Here is an 18,280-nt window from a genome sequence, read left to right on the forward strand (position 1 = left end):
AGAGCTGGCACGGTTGGGGGTGGCTCTCTCTATGTAGTGGACAACACTTTATAACGATTGTTTCCAGAAATTAAGTGATTAGATCATTGTGATCATTTGTAATTTGAAGGATGAGGTCACTGATTCCAGAAAAAAAATGTTTCGGGCAATACGGAAGAGACTTGCAAAACGTGGGTCAAATGATCGCCTGGCGCTGTGTCCTTATAATGAGTGATGTTTTATTATTTCATGTTGAAAAATGAAAAAAAATGAAACATGAAATACGATTACAAGGTTTTCTGAAGAAGGGTCTAGGCCCAAAACACCAGCCTTCCTGTTCCTCTGATGCTGCTTGGCCTGCCGCCTTCATCCAGCTCTACACATTGTCATCTCAGATTCTCCAGCATCTGCTGTTCCTAATATCTATGAAATACGATTTCACACTGGGCATCGTGACCAGTCCGCGACCCAAAACAGACCACTTTCCATCGATTTAATATGTTCAAAGTTATTCCAGTTTGGTATGGGCAGCGTTTTAGTCTCAACAAACTCCCCAGCGTCTGGCCTGCGCTCTTGTTTTCCAAACACGATGCAACAGTCCCATCTAGCGGCAGCCCGCTGTTTCCAATTCAATCCGCCCTTCAGCAGTTTCAGTCATCAGCAATGTTCAAACTTCACTATATTCCAGCCTTTGCGCATGTGTATTACATTTTTCGAATCCCATATATTTGAACAATGTTGTCGCTATTTATATTCATAAATTGTGCGCTGAGCTTAATTTAAGAAAACACTTGCAATAACACTTATGAGCCCAGATTTTCAGGCATGTATTTCATTTTTGCAAATTTTGTGCTGACTTGGCTCGTACCCGGCCCACCTACTACCACCACATCAGAAAAACTGGGCAATCCACTTGCTACTTACACAAGTTCACACAATTCATCACCAATCGTAACTACATTGGTCAAATGCAATGGGGATTTGGTATCGTGGCATCGTCGTAATTGCACTACGTATTGTATTGCAAATTTCTACCACCATACGATCATTCGTCAGGGCTGCAGTGACTTCAAGAAATAAAACAATCAGGGAGTGTTTTATCACGAGTCAGGGTTATCAGAAAATGTACGTAAACATTGGGCTGGAGCTAAACAATGACACATAGATTGATACAAAGAAAGATAAATACATTGATTAGAACACTGCTTAATTCTACAATATTCTAAAATTAACTATGTTTCATGGGCAACATTGCTCCCACTTTGTTTTAAATGTTTATAATCCTGTATTTAAATTTTTTTTTACAAATTCCTTTATATCTTGAGGCAAATTACCGCCTTTAAATCCCAAATGAAGTGATTCTTTTTAAATCTCCCTCTTGATGACACTGACTGATATGGATCGATTGAGAAAAGGGCCATTCTTCGTATGAGGCAGAGGTGTCAGAATCTAAAAGCTATTGGACTTTGTATCCTCTATCCCAGACATGCCTACTCTTCCCGTCAATGTGTGTGCAACTTCCTGACCGTTTTGTCAGCCAGGAGTGGGAGCCTTGGCTGACCTTCAGTTGTAGTTCAGAATCAGAATGCCTTTGCCAAGAAAAGCTGGTGGACCATTAGCTAGATTGAAAATAGCAAACTCAGAATAGTCAATATTTAGGAGTTTCTTTGTCCTTATGGTGTAGTCCCATTTCAGGAAGCACCAACTCTGGAGTTAAGTATTAAATATGGTAATTGTGAAAGATAGAACATAGGTGCTGGAGGAGGCCATTTGGCCCTTCGAGCCTGCTCCATCATTACTCACGATCATGGCTGCCTGTCCAATTCAATCTTGTTTTCTCCCCATAACCTTTGATTCCATTAACCCCAAAGTGCTATATCTAATCACCTCTTGAATATATTCAATGTTTTGGCATCAACTGTGGTAATGGATTTCACAGGCTAACCACTCTCTGGGTGAAGAAATGGCTCCTCATCTCTGTCCTAAATCATCTACCCCAAATCTTCATACTGTTACCCCTGGTTTTGGACACACCCACCATCAGGAACATCATCCCTGTCCAGTACTGTCAGAATTTTATGTTTCTATGAAATCATCCATCATGCACCTGAACTCTAGTGAAAACATCCCAACCTAGTCAACCTCACCTCATGTCAGACCCACCATCCCCGGAATCAGCCTGGTAAACTGTTGCTGCAATTGAGAGCAAGAGCATCCTTCCTCAGAAAAGGATACCAAAATTGCCCACAATCTACTGGACTATCACAAAACCCATTGCTCTTGAGGGAAGGAAATCTGCTGTGCTTGCCCAGTTTAGCCTATAGGTGACTCCAAGCTGATAGAAATAGCAAAGTGTGGAGCTGGAGAAACACGGCAGGACTGGCAGCATCAGAGGAACAGGAAAGCTGGCATTTTGTCAGAAAAATTTTCGGACGAAAGGTCCTGACCTGAAATGTCAGCTTTCCTGTTCCTCTGATGTTGCCTGGCCTGCTGTGTGTCTCCAATTCCACAATTTGTTATCTCTAACTCTAGTATCTGCAGTTCTTGCTTGCTACCCAAGCTGATAGCAACCTGGTTGACTGCTAACCACTCTGTGAAGTTCAAGCAGCTCGCTGTATTTCAGAAAGTGGCTTACCACCAAAGTAGGTAATAGATGCTAACCTAGTCAGTAATGCTCACATCCTGAGGGAAGTTAAGAGATGGTTTATGTTTAATATTTGTGACTGTGTTCTATCACTGTAAAATCACATTTATCAGCCATTTTAAAATATGGTTCAAAAGAACATTTTATGTCTGTCTCTTCTAGAAAAGAATGGACAGTTCTTGCTGAGGCTACCATTGGTACAGCACTATGCCAGTGAGATTCTAATAATAGCACTTGGAATGTGGGTAGGCAGACTAGCTGTAGAGCATGAGGCCCAATTTCCAAGTACCTGAAATATTAACTTCAATGTCTGGCTGTAGTTCAAACATTGGTTAACACAAAGGAAAATCTCCCAAGATGTAACTTTGGCTTACGATTTAACAGTTTAAATTGCACAAACTATTGGCCAGATAAAATACTTATAAATATTTTCATGCTATGTATAAGTACAATGTGTAGCTATGTAGTGTGGATTGTGGTGCCACAGATTGTGTGAAAATACACTGTTCTTTATTCATCTTTCTCTCCTCACCAAGAATTTATCATTACAGATGGAAAGCCTGCACCAACGTTTCCTTATCATTTTGACATGAATTAGCAGTATGTACCATGGGCATATGTAGTTCCAAAGAAGGATGAAGACGATAATTCTCATGTTACATTCTCTCACATTCTGTTCAGAAGCTTTGGAAATCCACCAGGCTCACAGCTCAGGAAATTTGCAATACTGAGATTATAGTTGGAACCTCAGTCCAGAGAAAAGACCAGGTCAATGTGAAACTTCTTTCAAGAATGTCTAAACTTGGATAAGTATAATGATTTTGGCACAAATTATTTAGTTATCTATATTTTAATAATATTGTTTATTTATGCCCTTTATACCCAGGGTGTTCACAATTACATTCATAACAAAATTCATGTTATAATGAAGAAATAACTTCAGCCTTAGGTAGCTCAAATGCAGTTTTTGAATTTGTTTTATTCCTGTCAAGTCTTTCCCCATTGTATACTTCACCTAGTTGATTCAATTATCATAAATAAAAACAAAGTGCTAGAGAAACCCACAAAGTCTGTCAGCATCTACAGACAGCGAAACGTACTTAAACATTTCGAGACCCATGACACTTCTGAAGAGCCATATTTGATTCAAAATGTTCATTCTATTCTTCTCTCCACAGATGCGGCCAAACCTGCTGAGTCTCACCAGCACCGTCTGTTTTTATTTCAGATATTCAGGATCCGCAGCAATTTGCTTTAATTTAATAAGACTATAGGATGTAGGAGCAGAAACAGGCTATTCAACCCATCAATTCTGCTCCCTTATTCAGTGAAATCATGGCTAATCTGAATCTTCAACTCCATGTTCCTGCCTTTTCATTTGATATGATTACCTTCTTTATTTCATCCTATAACTAAACGCAAGATAAAATAATTTCCTCACAAATTTGGGCCAGCTGCATATTTTATACATTTGGTGCAAAATATTTTAACTATGTCCATATATGTATAACAATATCATTACCACAGTTAGTGCACATTACTTTGTTACAGCTGATCTCTTTGGATTTGACTGTGGCAAGTACCCAGGTTGGGATAAACAGAATGCTCAAAATTTGGACTTGCCTATTAATTGAAAATATCCAAATAAAAACAGAATTAAATCAAAGTATTTTGACTCATTTGGTAAAAACAAATGAACAAAATGGCAGAAACATTAGCTGTCACCATACTCAATATTTTTCTACAGTAAGAAATCTCAATCATGAGAATCAATGCAATCAAATCACGAGAAAATGTTTCGTACCTTTTAGCAATCCAAAAATACAACCAGGAAATCAATATTTAGAATACTGGATATCAATTTAAAAAATACTTGCACTGATATAGCATCTTTCACAATCATCAGATGGTTCAAAGCACTTGAGAGCTAACAAAGTACAGCAAATTTTGCTTTAACCAGCATCGTAACAACCAACACACTTGATAAACCAGCAGAAATAATATACCTCAAGTACTGCCATGTCCAAGCATTTATGCTGTAAATAAAGTATAACAGTAACATGTAGACCCCTTTATGTTACTATTACTACTGTGTGTTTTTACATAGATTGTTTGATAGATGTTGATGTCTCAAAGCTTTGCTTTGTCCAGGCTTACTGCGGTTACATGTATCTCTTGATTATCTGGAATATTTGATCAGTTGGTGAGCTCCTGGTCTCACAGGTGTCAGTTAATAAAGTGTTTGTTGTACTTTTACAGAGTAGTCACTTTCGTAATGTGGGAACTACAGCAGCCAATTTGCAAAAAGTATAATTCCACAAAGAACATAATGACCAGATAATCTTTTTTCAAATATTAATTGAGGGGCAAATATTGGTTAAGAGACCAGAGATAGTTCCTTCTTTTTCCTCTCACGAATATTATTGTGGGCTCTTTTGAATCTATATTAGAGGCCTACTAGGCCTTAGTTTAACATCTCCTTTGAAAATGTGTAGTAAAATCTAATCTCAACCTTTTAATTTGAAATATCCCAAAACAAAACCAGTGGAAATGGCTTGGAAACGATGGGCCTCTTAAAAAAAAGTGGAAATGAAATGCATTTACTTTAGTAGTAATTAATATGTGTTTTCAGAGAACCCTTTAAAAGATAACAACTGTGACCAGCGACCAATAATTTTAGCAGGCTGCCTCTCAGAGGCTGAGATTCTTCAAATCCATAAGGAGAAATATGACAAAATGTTCTTCCAAGTTCATATTTAGAACTGAAATCTTTTACAGTACAAAGTCGTCCTCTCCACTGACTAGTTATTTCGAAATACAGATCACTTCTTTTTCCTTGCGTTTTTAAAGCCACGCACTGATCCATGGCCAAAACAAATTGTTGCTGGTACCCTAAAAAAGAAAAAAAAAGAGCCATTGAGATCAGGAATTTTTCTGTCTTTACTCAGTTACCTCATCTCAACCAAGGCAGCTGTGGTTATGTAAATTGGCTTCAGTGCTCAGGTTTATGGAGATGGGATAAAATAAATCCAGCCCAGGTTCCACTTCTTTTTGTGATCTCAATTATTCCTTATGTTACGCCCAAGTGTTTTGATGCTAGCGGGAAGGACAACATGGTGGGTTCAGTTCTGACACCCCTCACTGTAAATATCTTTCAGTATTCACTAAGTACATACAAAGAACTGCTACTTGAATGAGGTCCTGGAGGGCCAACAGCGCCTGTGCAACTGAATTTTAGCAGCTTTGAAAGGGATTGGAGGAAACATGCAGTTGGGTAGGTAAGAAGCTGCACCACAGCTGCAAAAATTCTACAACTTCTGGTATTTTATTCCCCCAATGACCTGAAATGTTAACTGTCTCTCGCTATTGAAGTTGCCTAATGGAGTTAAGCCAGCAGTCTTTTGTTCTTATGTCAGATTTACAGCATTTGAATTATTGTTTTTGTTACAACCGTTACATTTTACATTACGTACAGAGATTTTAAAAAAATCACACATTGACTAACATTGAAACAACAAAATAAGTTGACAGCAATTTACTCTTATTTATTTTAAATAGAGATGATATGATCATATATACTTGATGCTTTAAAAATGCTACAACATTCAAAAGTGAAAGTTAAGATGATAGAGTAACAATAACCTGCATGAGAAGGACAGCCTTTGCTGCACTATAGGAATACTGGATTTCTCTTCTGACAATGAGGGACTGTCAGCTTCCATTGTTTGTGCAGGTGCATAGTCCATTAATTCAGTGGATGTTCTGCTGAAAGTATCATTTGCTTCTTTTTGACAACTAGAAGTTTCCATTTCTATGTCATGTGAGCTCTGATTCTTTTGATTGCTGTGGACAGGGAGGAAAATAACATGTTTATTTTACTGCACTGCCACGGTGAGGAGCAAAGTAACCACACTACTATTTTCAAAAGAGGGCTATGATTTCAAGTTCATCTTTAGCATTGATTTTTTTAAGTGGGAAAAGAAATAAAGTCTGCTTGAGACTAAGGCACTTTGTGTCACGTGGCTGATCTGAACTGAGCTGCTTAGAAACATATTGGAGCAGGAGTAGACTATTCTGTTCTTTCACCCTGCACCACCATTCTCAATCATGGATAATTGTCTATCACAATGCTATTTTCCCATACTTATTTCCATATATCTTTATGTCATTAGGATCTATAAGTTTCAATCTGTTCATCTCTCATTCCTTAAATAATCTGTGGTTGCTGCAGGGATGCATTGCTAATCATATCATGAACAGACACGGGGATTTAATTTCCCACTCTAATTGAGCCAAAAAAGTGAAGGTGTAATAAATACACTTGTATTAGGGCCCTCGTGGTGCAGTGGCTAGGCTTAGGCTTACCAACCGTAAGACATCGGAGCAGTCGCATCATTCTATCGCAATCCCTACTCGCGTCCGTACAGCTTGCAGGAACCTCAACTGCTGGGCAACTGCAGGGGTTGAGACTCCTCAATCGTCACCCTACCGGCCTCACCTGAAGTTATACCTTCCTAACGTTGATCACAGAACAAATCTGAATTTGAATTACCTGGTCTGAAGGTTGTGCCTGCATCCTGGAGCCAAGTGTCCAACTAATGTTCCCCTTCCCTGACGTGGCTCAATCTCTGCAGCTTCCTTTAGCTACAAACACTTACTACAGATGTGGACCCCAAGGTAATCCAGGGCAAACACATCAACGACGATTATGAGAGATAACTCCAGGTAGGTAATGAATCAGACAGATGGATATTGCGCTCTACTACCAATAACAATGAATAATCACTTGGGTACTATCTTGATATATATATTTACATAATGTGTGTTTGTCTGCGACTCAGTTTCTCAAAGATGAGATGCTAATCTCAATATATTCTGAATAATTATTAGAACTGTTTCTGTGAGGCAGAAAACTTAGCCTATAAAGGGAATTTTGCTAAGGGGTGACACTGGGTTAATTCAAGCCAAAATTAGTTAGTGCACAGTAAAGCATTATTTTCTAAATGCAAAACAAGCATGGAATTGTCTCAGACAAGTCAAGTTTGACTAACTTGAATTGAGTTCTTTGATGAGGTAATGAAGTGGATTGATGAAGTTGACTGTTGTGCATATGGACTTTTAAAAGGCACTTATTAAGTGCAAAAATTAAAGCCCATGGCATTAAAGTGACAGTAGCAGCATGGTTAAGTGTCAGAAAGCAGAGTGTAGCCGTGATCAGCAGTCTTTCAGAATGAGGGAAATATTCAATGGTGTTACTCAAGGATTGGTAATAGATCCGCTAACCTTTTTGATACAAACACACAGGACTTCCATATAAAATATGCTGATATAAAGCTTAGAAATGTAGCTAATGCTAAGGCATACAAAAGAGCAATAGGAACTGAATGATACAATTTTAAAACATTATCAAGGACACCTGAGGTTTTTGTGTATATAAATCTTAGGAGATGGCAGGACAAGGGAAATACGGTGTTTTAAAAAAAATCCCTGACTTTGCTAATTAATTGTTACAGCAACAGAGTAAATAAAGCAGTGAAACTTTAGCCAGACTGGTTAGGTCACAATTAGTGTATATTGTTCAGTTCTGGGTACTATGCAGTACTTTGGGATTTAAGCCAATGCCTAATGCAGGATGCAGCAGTGGTTTTATTAGAGGGCACTAACACTGAGGGTCTTCAGCTCTGTACAGAAACTGGGGTTGTCCTTTTTAGAACAGGAAAGGTTTGAAAAGGATGTTCAAAATCATGAATGGTTTTGATAGAGAAAAGGAAGAGAAACTGTTTCCAATGATCGGTTGTTCATTAACAAGAGAACTCTGATTTCACAGTAATACAAAAATAATCAGACGTGGCATGAGGAATTTTTTTTTCCACAAAATGAGTATCTGTCATCAGGAATACACTGTCTGGAAAAGGAGAGGCATTAGATTCAATATTAACATTTAAAAAAGGAATTGGATAATTATCTGAATAATAAAAGTGCAAAACATGGAATTAATTGGATAATGTTATCAAAATGCTAGTACAGACAAGGTGGGTCAAATGGTCTCAGATTGTGCTATATTACTCTATGATTTTATTGCATTTGCTTAAGCAGTATTAAACTGAAATTTCTTTACCTCAGTTTTTCCAACAAAACTGATTGCTTTCAACTGATTGCTCCGCAGCTAGTATACATTCTAAGATAATAAGCCATTGAAGTTCATTGAAGACGATGATATTTAAGAACCACAGGTGTATTATTGAGACGCTATACACATTGTATAGTTTATTAATCCAAACCAGTAAGTTTAATGCAAACCCCGCAAAGAACAATTTCTTTACCATTTAGGTTTTTTTGGTTTGTTGAATCTGAAGTCAGATGGATAACCATGAACTTCGATCAAATGCTTCTTCCGGTCACCAGGAGCCTTGAATTTTTCTTTACAACTCTCTACAAAGCACATATACTGGAAAATCAAAGATAGCATTTCAGTTACAAACAGTGATTTTTCCAGAAATCCATTATGATGATGTAAGATGGCACGAATTTTGGAGACAAATTTCATACTGCCCTGTGGATTGTGGCATATAAATCCTAGTTTGGGCATTGGTGGGGGGGGGGGGGGGGGTCATGACTTCCCACACAACCGTAGGAAATCTGCTCAGTATGCCCATATAAATTCTCAAAAGCTTCTCCAGGAAAGGAAATCAATCTAACAGACGTCAGTGACCTGATTGGACATTTCATTTGCATTCTTAAAGGTAGAAGATTATAGCCAACTTTGCCTCCTGGCATATCCTGGGCCTCCCTCCCACTATTGGTGCAGAATGGCAGCACTAATATATTAAACACTGTATAATCCATAGACATTCATGGTCATGAGACACTCTTTCCATTCCCACCCTGGCGCAACTGGGGACAGGGTCCTTGACTTAATCGATTAACTTCTGTGCAGAATCTGTCCTTTCGCTGTATGAATCCCTTATTTTAACTGACAAAGTAGTTTTATTTCCTTACTTATTACATGCCTAATTACCATGAAAATACTGATTACATAAAGAAAGCTTTGGCAGAAATGATCAGAAGGTCAAGTGCTTATTATAGACTTGAGCACATAATCTAGGTTGACACTTTAGTGCATAACTGAAGGACTATCAGAAATGATGTATATTAATCGAGATACCATTTTTATTTTTAAAAAATTTGATCATGGGATGTGGACATCGTAGGCTAAACCAGCAGTTACTGCCCATCCTTAATAGCCCAGAGGACAGTTAAGCATCAAACACATTCCTGTGGGTCTGGAGTCAAACCTGGACCAGGCCTGGGAAGGATGGCAGATTTTGTCCCCTAAAAAGGGCATTAGTGAAGCATATCAATTTTTACAACAATCGACAATAGTCTCATAAGTTGCCATGAGGCTGGCTTTTCACTCCAGAATTTTATTGAATTCAAATCTGATCAGGCACCATGGCTGGATTCGAATCCATGTCCCCATAACATTAGCCTAGGGTTCTGGATGAGTAGTCTACAGATATTACCACTATGTCATTGCTTTCCCCTTAAGGGCAACAAAATCACATTTGAAAATCACCAACAAGCCAATGCTAAGATATTACAAAATAAAGGAGAACCCATCATACTGTAGGTGACAACCATCATGGGAAACATTACAGTATGAAAAAGAACAACAATCTCATTATTAGAAAAAAAATCCAAGTGTCACATGTGGAAAGGTTTTCGGTACCACAGATTAGACAGACCTTAAATCATGCTAATAAAGAAAAGTGCTCCCTCTAGTCAGTAAGGACTAGGGGTTGCTGACATTGCTAACTGACTAAAGTTGCTTTCACAATGTTTTTTCAAGTTAAAAACAATGTTTGTTTGCATTGCACAAAGTATGGATCAAAGGCTGATATCCCATGTTTGAAAAAATCAAGAGATGGACTTACTTACATTCGATGTTCAGCAATTTTTTTGTACATTGGTCATAATTTGTGTTGCAGCCAGGGTAGCCAAGGTCCTTATAAATTATATTGATTTAGGTAAACCTACCACCACTACTGTCTCTACTCTGCATAGTAGAGATATGAAAAAGCATTGAGTACTAGCATGCCTTATTCCTGACCCTCCTTAAGAATTGGAGATCTGCTAAGTTGATGTGTAGTACAGTTTGTTACTCTAGCTACATGCAGACGATCTAGAGATTTCACAAATATAAATGTCTCCAAAATCCTCTTCAGCAGGTCAAGGTAGTAGTCAGGGCCAAGGGTTCTTTGATAGAATATGAGCCAATAAGGATGTGAATAATGCCACAGGAACATTATTGTTCACTTTATTCCCTCATTTAATCTCACATGAAGGATACTATTAATAACCTAGTTTCCTAATGGAATTGCTACAATCTTTGACTCTGGTGGCAATTACAAATGCAATCTCTGATGTTAGGGAAGAATAGTAAGACTCCTAAATAGCTCTCACCTCTGAATGCTTGATTCTGATACAATTCTTTTCCCATAATCTTGCCTTGGCTAATTTGAAAAGATGTAACAGTAATAAAAAGTGTTTGCTCTCATTTTCTCCCACTCAACAGTCACAATGTACCCTGAGTTGGCAGTATCCAAATGGTTCCTCTTAAGACAGTTCATCATCACTGTATTGCATCAGCAGAAGTTACTGAGATTCCTGCTTAGATCATCCTGCCTTTGTACAGAGACAAGTGCACACGGTTCTGCATGGAGTTCAGACAACTCTATACATTACAGCAAATATTGACAGATTTAACACACACCAGTGAAGAACTCAGGATTTAGAGTTTCATAATCACTTACCATGTTCTGTTTCGCTGCCAAAATTTGGAAAAATGAGTCGTGCCATTCCAGGATGTGAATATCTAGCAGATGACTGGAAGGAAAAGAGCGCTTGCAGGAGGAACAGACATTGCGGTGAAATGTATTATAATGATGTTCGTAGTTTTCTAAGGCATCAAACAGTTGACTACAACCTGCTATTTGGCAACAGAATTCAGAAACCCTAGATATTTTTTTAAAAAATGGAAACATAAATATACATAAGTTAGTTCTTCAGAAAAGTAGTAGCGGACAATTAAAATGGCTTTGGTGGAATCCAGTTAGTAAAGGGGCAATCCTCAAATGCAAACAGCTTTACTTACTTGGGTCTTTCTGCTTCTTCCACATTTGTTATAGAATTTTGCAGATATAAATGTCTACAGACATCACCATCCTAAAACAATAGGTTAAATTATTTTCAATAAATCATTGGTTTGCGAAGTAGTTAAAAGTTAATCAGTTACATACAAACTTCAATTTTTTATTGGTATAAAAGAACCTTCTTGTAGTGGAAGGTAAGCAACAATACATCTAATAGCTAATATTATCAACACTGGGCAAACACAGTAATGCACTGAAAAGCCAAGTCCGTGGGACTGTTGGATGAGATAGTAAACCCAAACTAGAGGTAATATAATCAGAAGACACAAAGCTATCAACGGTTCTACACTATCAGCATCCATTGAAACTTATCACAATGTCTGACTAGCCAAGGACATACTTCCCACGTTTTGACTGCCAGCAAATCATCCAACAAGGCATCCCATAGTAATGCTTCTTTTACTATACGCTCATATTGTCAGAATATAATTTAAATTTATTTCCTTTATTACCAAAACCACCATCTCTAACGATCAAAGTGAATGCAGTCATCAGCTAAAGGTGTCCATGAAATTTAGTTTCTTTACAGCAAGGTCAATTTCAACTCCATTTATTATGTAGGTAATTTAGTTCCAAGGGTAAGGAAATATACTTGTTGCAGTGTGACAATCCTTTTAGTCGCTACCTAAACGTCAGCTAGGCATCAATGCAAATTAGCTGCATTACGGAGCAGGAAAACTGACGTTTCGGGTTGGGACTTTCCTTCAGAAAACCCTTAACAGTTTGGCCGATTTGATTAATGCTGACTGGAAGGTGCTGGGGGCTCAATATAAACTGCACATTGTGGTTAAAACAAATACATCGATAAATCTCATGTCCATCACTTTTTAAATACTTGGCTGTTCGCCTGCACGAAGTAAGTAGTTAAGTAAGTAGTGAACCTCTAGTGAACCTCTCCACAATTCTAAAGATGCAACTGTTTGGGCCGTTCACCATACCTGATGTTCAAGAGAAAGCTCTCAGAAAGGAAATCTGCAAACGCTTTGATTATTATCACATTGTTGTTTGCGGGATTTTCCGTTAATTAGCTACTACAATGGCTGCAAAACACTTTGGGATGCTCTGAAATCGTAAAAGGCGCTACAGAAATACAAGTTTTTACTTATAAAGGAAACACGGCCATCAGCTTACACACAGCAAGTTCTCTCTCTGTCTCACACACACATATATACAGCAACGAGGGAATGACCTGACCTGTTTAAATGCAACTGAATGGACACCAACATTGCACTCCCCGCCCCAAGGACTCAAGGTTTCAGTTTAATTAACGTGCCGCCACTAACCTCGAAAAATTCGTCCTCTTTCTGCAGGAAGATCCTCCTGGACCTGAAAGTAAAAGGTGACGGCCCCAGCTCTGACTCGCCAGCCGCCCCATCCCCTCCGGCTTCAACGAACGCCACCGCCGGCCAGAGTAGCGAGCCTGGCCTAGACCAAGGCGTCCAGATCCCCTCTCATCAGCAACAACCGACCGACAACCCACTATGCGTACACTCATCCAGTCGGCGGACTCACCACTGCGCATGCTCAGCAACCGCCGCCGCGTTGCCCCCTCAGTGCGCGTGCGTAGTAACCGTCATCTGGCCTCCGCGCGCGTCCCTTCTTGACGTCTCCGTCTGGGTCCAAGCGCCCGTCGACATCAGGCCCCTTCCAAGCGTCTTCCTTGCCTCCTTACTCTCTTCCCTGCCTCTTTCTTTATGTGCAAAACTCAGGTGGAACAGAGCGGCGGAGCCTCGGGTTTTCCAGGGGGAAGTGGCGGCGCGGTTGCAATTGTTCGGAGGAGAGGGGATGTTGTTGTCTGTTTGATGTGAGTGGAGCAGCTGAAAGGTGAGGTTCGGCCCCGGGCAGAGAGCGGGAGGAGCGGCCTGGGCCTCTGTCTCCGTGTGCGTTGGGAAGGGGTTATATTTAAAAATGAGCGCGATCTCCCCCAGCAGGTCTGGCTGTTTGTTTTGGTAAACAGGCCGGGCTGCTGCAAGGGCCCTGATCCGGGGAGACCAGCTTTCCGCTGCCGGTCTAAAATCAAACCGCCCTGACTGAAAAAGCTAAGGGGCATTTCCAGGCTCTTAACTCCCGATGTGCGCCTTAGGTCGACCTCCTCCTCTCGCAGCCTCTTGTATTGCCCCTAACCCGTGCAGGCTCAGTCTTGGGGTAGAATTGGAATAAACAGTTTACCTCAATCCCTCCACAAACCGAGGGTATTAATATCTGAAGCGGGGGGAAACCACAGGGCCTCATGTTTTTATATTCCGAATACAGGTCATTGCATTACTGTATCGCATCAGGTGCGCACCCACCTCATGCGGGTTTCCCCATTTTAAAAAATTGTAACTTTGTTTTTAAATCGCTTTCCGACCCCTCAGACCTTTAGTAATAAAGACGAAGTTCTTGTACGCAAAAGCAAAATACACTGGTACCTGGACATGTAAAATAAAAATAAAATCTTTGAGCGTTCAGACCTACTGAGTTTCTCAAACATTTGCTGTCATTTCGATTTTCAGCATTCGTAAAATTTTGCTTTTATTTATTACAAGCTTTCATGATCTCTGCACTCTGACAATTCGACCATCTTGCACTTGTGTTTTGGTTGCTTTACTATTCTTGCCTTAACCTCTATGATTTTTAAAGAATTCCTACAAATGTGGAAACAGGCCTTTCAGCCCAACAAGTCCACACTTCCCCTCCAAAGAGCATCCCACCCTGACGCATTCCCCTACCCCTCCATTTCCCCATATCTAACCCACCTGGACACTATGGTTAATTTAGCATGGCCAATCCACCTACCCTGCGCATCTTTGGACTATGGGAGGAAACCCATGCAGACACAGGGAGAATGTGCAAACTCCAAACAGACAGTGACCTAAGGGTGAAATTGAACCCTGGCCCCTGGCGCTGTGAAGTAGCAGTGCTAACCACTGAACCGCCCTCCCTAAATGCTGCACCTATCTGATTCTCCTAAAGCATGGCTTAAGACCTACTATTTGGACCAGGATTTTCTTTTCCCAATCAATGACTCAGAAGCACATCATGAGGTTCCTCAAGCCTGCTCTGTTATTTGACAAGATTATGTCTGAATTAATATTAGCCTCAACTCCACTTTTATGCCAATCCCTGATTCACCTTAACTCATTTGTCAGTCAAGAATCTCTCTAACTTAGCCTTAAAAATATTCAATGATCCCAACTTCTCCACTCTGTGGCGAAGAGAATTGCACACATGACCTTTTGAGAGAAAACATTTCTCCTCATAGTTGTCTTAAGTTGGAGACCCCTTATTCTTAAAGTGTGTCCTGATCTGTCCTGAATTGCCCATTGTGTCTTGGTGTCAAAGGAATTTTTTGGACATGTTTTTGTAAAAGGCTTAGGAATGTTTTACTTTAATAAATGCTGTATGTAAGGTTGGGACCTTGCCTTATTGTAAGCAGTGCATCTGTAGCAGTTTTCTGCAACTCAAGTTGTATCAGTCCTTTCCAGCAAATTGCTTTCTATCCTTGAATTTATGCAAATGTTGAAAACATTTATTAGAAAATACACTTTACCTGATTGTTGGATTCATAATGGATTGATGTTATTATTGATACCATAAAATGAAGAAGAAATTTCAGTGAGGCTTTATATCATGAAGAGTTCAGTTAACACAACATGCATGATCATTGAGTTTGGGACATTATTGCAATCCCAGTAACAGTGAAATCAAGAAGGAGAGATGAAACTTGATACAAGAATTGAGAAGGAGAGTTAAAGAGCTTAGAGTGATGGAGAGAGGGAATTTAAGAGTGTAAGGGGAGGAATGGAAAAGGTAGAGAATATCAAGGCTGGAAGTTACTAGACTAGATATTGAAACAGAGAATGACCTCAAATTGTGTAAACTTAATTTTCAAGCCTGTTTCATTTATAATTACTATACTGCAGTTTATGGATTTTCAAATATTAATTTCCAGATTAGAAGATTTTAGATCTTTTTCTTTTGTTCCTTGCTTAATGTATATCACTGCCGCTTAATTAACTTAAGTGATTGTAGCATTATTAGAGAAAATGTTTGTAGACAGAGGTAAGTTACTAAATTCAAACATCAGTGATTATTTATGTTCAAGTTCTTGCTCCTGTAACTACTAAAATATGGACTGTAGAAGCTGGTGCTCAAATATTGATCCGTAGTTGAGGATTTTGTGGTTCCAGAATAAGTAGTATCTTGCTGAGATTCGGGAAAGCTCACGGCCTACAATTTACTAATGACTTTAAGCTGTTATTTGCATGTGGTGAGTTCCCAGCCATAATTGCTAAGTTTGTAGCCAACCTACTGTATATTGTTGTCTGATTTAAGCATTCTTAGTTTCAACTCGGTGCCAATTCCTTAAGCAAAGTGCTGCCTGTCATAGCTGCAAGTAGTTTTGTTTTGTAATCTTGTGCAAAGTTAGTCTTGGCATATATAGACAACTTGTTGCCCTTTCTATTTTGTGCTTATGTACAATTTTATTTTGTGTAAATGACAGGAGAGAATTTTAGACCTGTTCAGGCAAAATTGATTTCAGTGTAATTGAATAACATGTGCTAGATGTAAATCTATGAAATGGGTGGCCTAAACTTTTACTTTATAGTTGTGATTCCTTTCTGAAATGTCTTCTTTTTAGGAACTTTTGTTTCAATACGAGTGTAGTTTATTGTATCTCAGCTGCCATAACGCACATTCATTTGGAATGTATGTGTTTATTGAGTTTTGAAAAAAAGTTCCTTTATTTGAAATGGGACCTTTATTTAGCACTGCACCATTTCTGAGATTCAAAAGTGCAGCTTTTGGAACACAGTCATTTGTTTCCACATTTTGTCAGATTTACCACTTTGCTAGTTTTGGTTTCTTTGTTTTAAATGTGTTCCTTGGAGGAATTAAAATTGGTCTTCAATATACTGGGCTGTAAAATGTTCTACTGAAATAAATTGTTGTAAGAGTACAGTAGATATAATGAAATTATTTAACATTTTCAGTGGACCTTTTTCAGCAGTTTCTTACAGTTTCTTGTTAACATAGGAAAGAATCATGAGTGAATTTCGAATCCATCATGATGTAAATGAACTGATCAGTTTGCTTCGTGTTCGTGGTGGTGATGGAGCTGAAGTGTACATTGATCTTCTTCAAAAAAATAGAACTCCATACGTCACAACTACTGTGTCCTCCCATAGTGCAAAGGTAATATGCCCAATGTTGATCCGCGAAGTATTTGTTTCACCTTTCTAGGAACTTGAATTGCTGTATTTAGAATACCGTTATTGTTATAATCTTGAATGCTTACCCTGAAAACATAGTGTGAAAATGTAGCATTAGTGAAAAGAGTTTCAATAATAGTTTTCAAGTGGAAGTTGGATATGTACTTGAACGGTTAAAAAATTGCAGATCTACAGGAATAGAGCAGAGGAATGGGACTAGTTGGATAACTTTATCAAAATGTTAGCACTCGCCTGATGGGCTGATTAGTTTCCACCTGCTTCAAGAGTGAGGTGACAAGTTTGGATTTTGAGTTTGAACACTTGTGTGCAATCAATACTGAGCCAAAGTAAAGGATTGCTAAATAAAGGATGCATTGGTGCTTGGAAGGTAAAGCTAGATGTTGGGCTTCTGTAACCAAGGACAGGCTACAGGGCAGATTGAATGGGAAGGAATAGAGTAAAGCTGTGTCCACTGCTTAAAAATTGATGCGTTTTTAATATTTTTATTTTTCAGGTAAAAATAGCCGAGTTTTCAAGAACTCCTGAGGAATTTCTTAGGAAGTATGATGAACTGAAATCAATAAATGTACGGAACGTGGATCCATTGGTTTACCTGTTATCAAAGCTTACTGAAGATAAAGAGGTAATGAGGCTTGAGTATATCTTTAGTGTTTCTGAGCCAGTTTGATACGATTTGCAATAAAATTCATACCTCTTATTGCATGAACCTGCCTGCTTCCTGTTATATTGATTGATGTTATTATTGGAATCATTTGGTAAACATAGCTGTGACGTGACTTGCAGTTTTGGAATCCAGACATAAAATGCGTACACTGTTGCACTCCTCACTCTGCACTGGAGGACAGTGTGAGTGGATTGAGATTTTCTTCAAGTACCCTCTGCTTTCAAAACACGTTGACAATGAACCAGACTATTAAGTGTACTCTGTGCTGCACACTCTGTTAATTATTACAAACAATGTTCCAAAAGATCCAAAATTAATTCAGGAAGAACTGGATTATCTCTGTTAGCCTTTTTATGGTGTCAAGAATGCTGAAATTCCTTTTTTCTTGGGATGTGGGCATTGTTGCCCCACTCTCTTCCTTCCTAAGTAACGTTCCAGCTCATTTGATGAAATGTACCTGCTGGTACACCGATCTGTTTGAGAGTTGACAGCTCAGTAAATTATGGTAGTAGGTGATTGAATGTTTCCTTCGAAATGACTGTTGATCTGAAGGTGGCGTTGAAGT

At 38.9% G+C, this 18,280-nt stretch overlaps 2 protein-coding genes across 2 annotated transcripts in view; one reads left to right on the forward strand and one right to left on the reverse strand.

The window, feature by feature from the left end:
• Positions 1–3,489: 3,489 nt before the first annotated feature.
• Positions 3,490–13,357, reverse strand: znf511 (zinc finger protein 511). Its single transcript, XM_048563269.2, has 7 exons — positions 13,348–13,357; positions 13,119–13,285; positions 11,778–11,848; positions 11,437–11,638; positions 8,947–9,071; positions 6,266–6,466; positions 3,490–5,515 (listed from the first exon to the last, which is right to left on the reverse strand). The coding sequence occupies exons 1-7, from the start codon at positions 13,355–13,357 to the stop codon at positions 5,446–5,448; spliced, it is 846 nt and encodes a 281-aa protein (XP_048419226.1). The 3' UTR covers positions 3,490–5,445.
• A 49-nt stretch (positions 13,358–13,406) lies between these two features.
• Positions 13,407–18,280, forward strand: part of tubgcp2 (tubulin gamma complex component 2) — a 47,833-nt gene continuing 42,959 nt past the window's right edge. Inside the window, exons 1-3 of the mRNA XM_059640237.1 lie at positions 13,407–13,659; positions 16,855–17,013; positions 17,545–17,673. Coding sequence (XP_059496220.1) covers positions 16,864–17,013; positions 17,545–17,673 — 279 coding nt within the window. The 5' untranslated portion in view covers positions 13,407–13,659; positions 16,855–16,863. The remainder of the gene's footprint in view (positions 13,660–16,854; positions 17,014–17,544; positions 17,674–18,280) is intronic.

Source organism: Stegostoma tigrinum, chromosome 37 (assembly GCF_030684315.1).
Source record: "Stegostoma tigrinum isolate sSteTig4 chromosome 37, sSteTig4.hap1, whole genome shotgun sequence".
NCBI classification, from domain to species: Eukaryota; Metazoa; Chordata; class Chondrichthyes; order Orectolobiformes; family Stegostomatidae; genus Stegostoma; species Stegostoma tigrinum.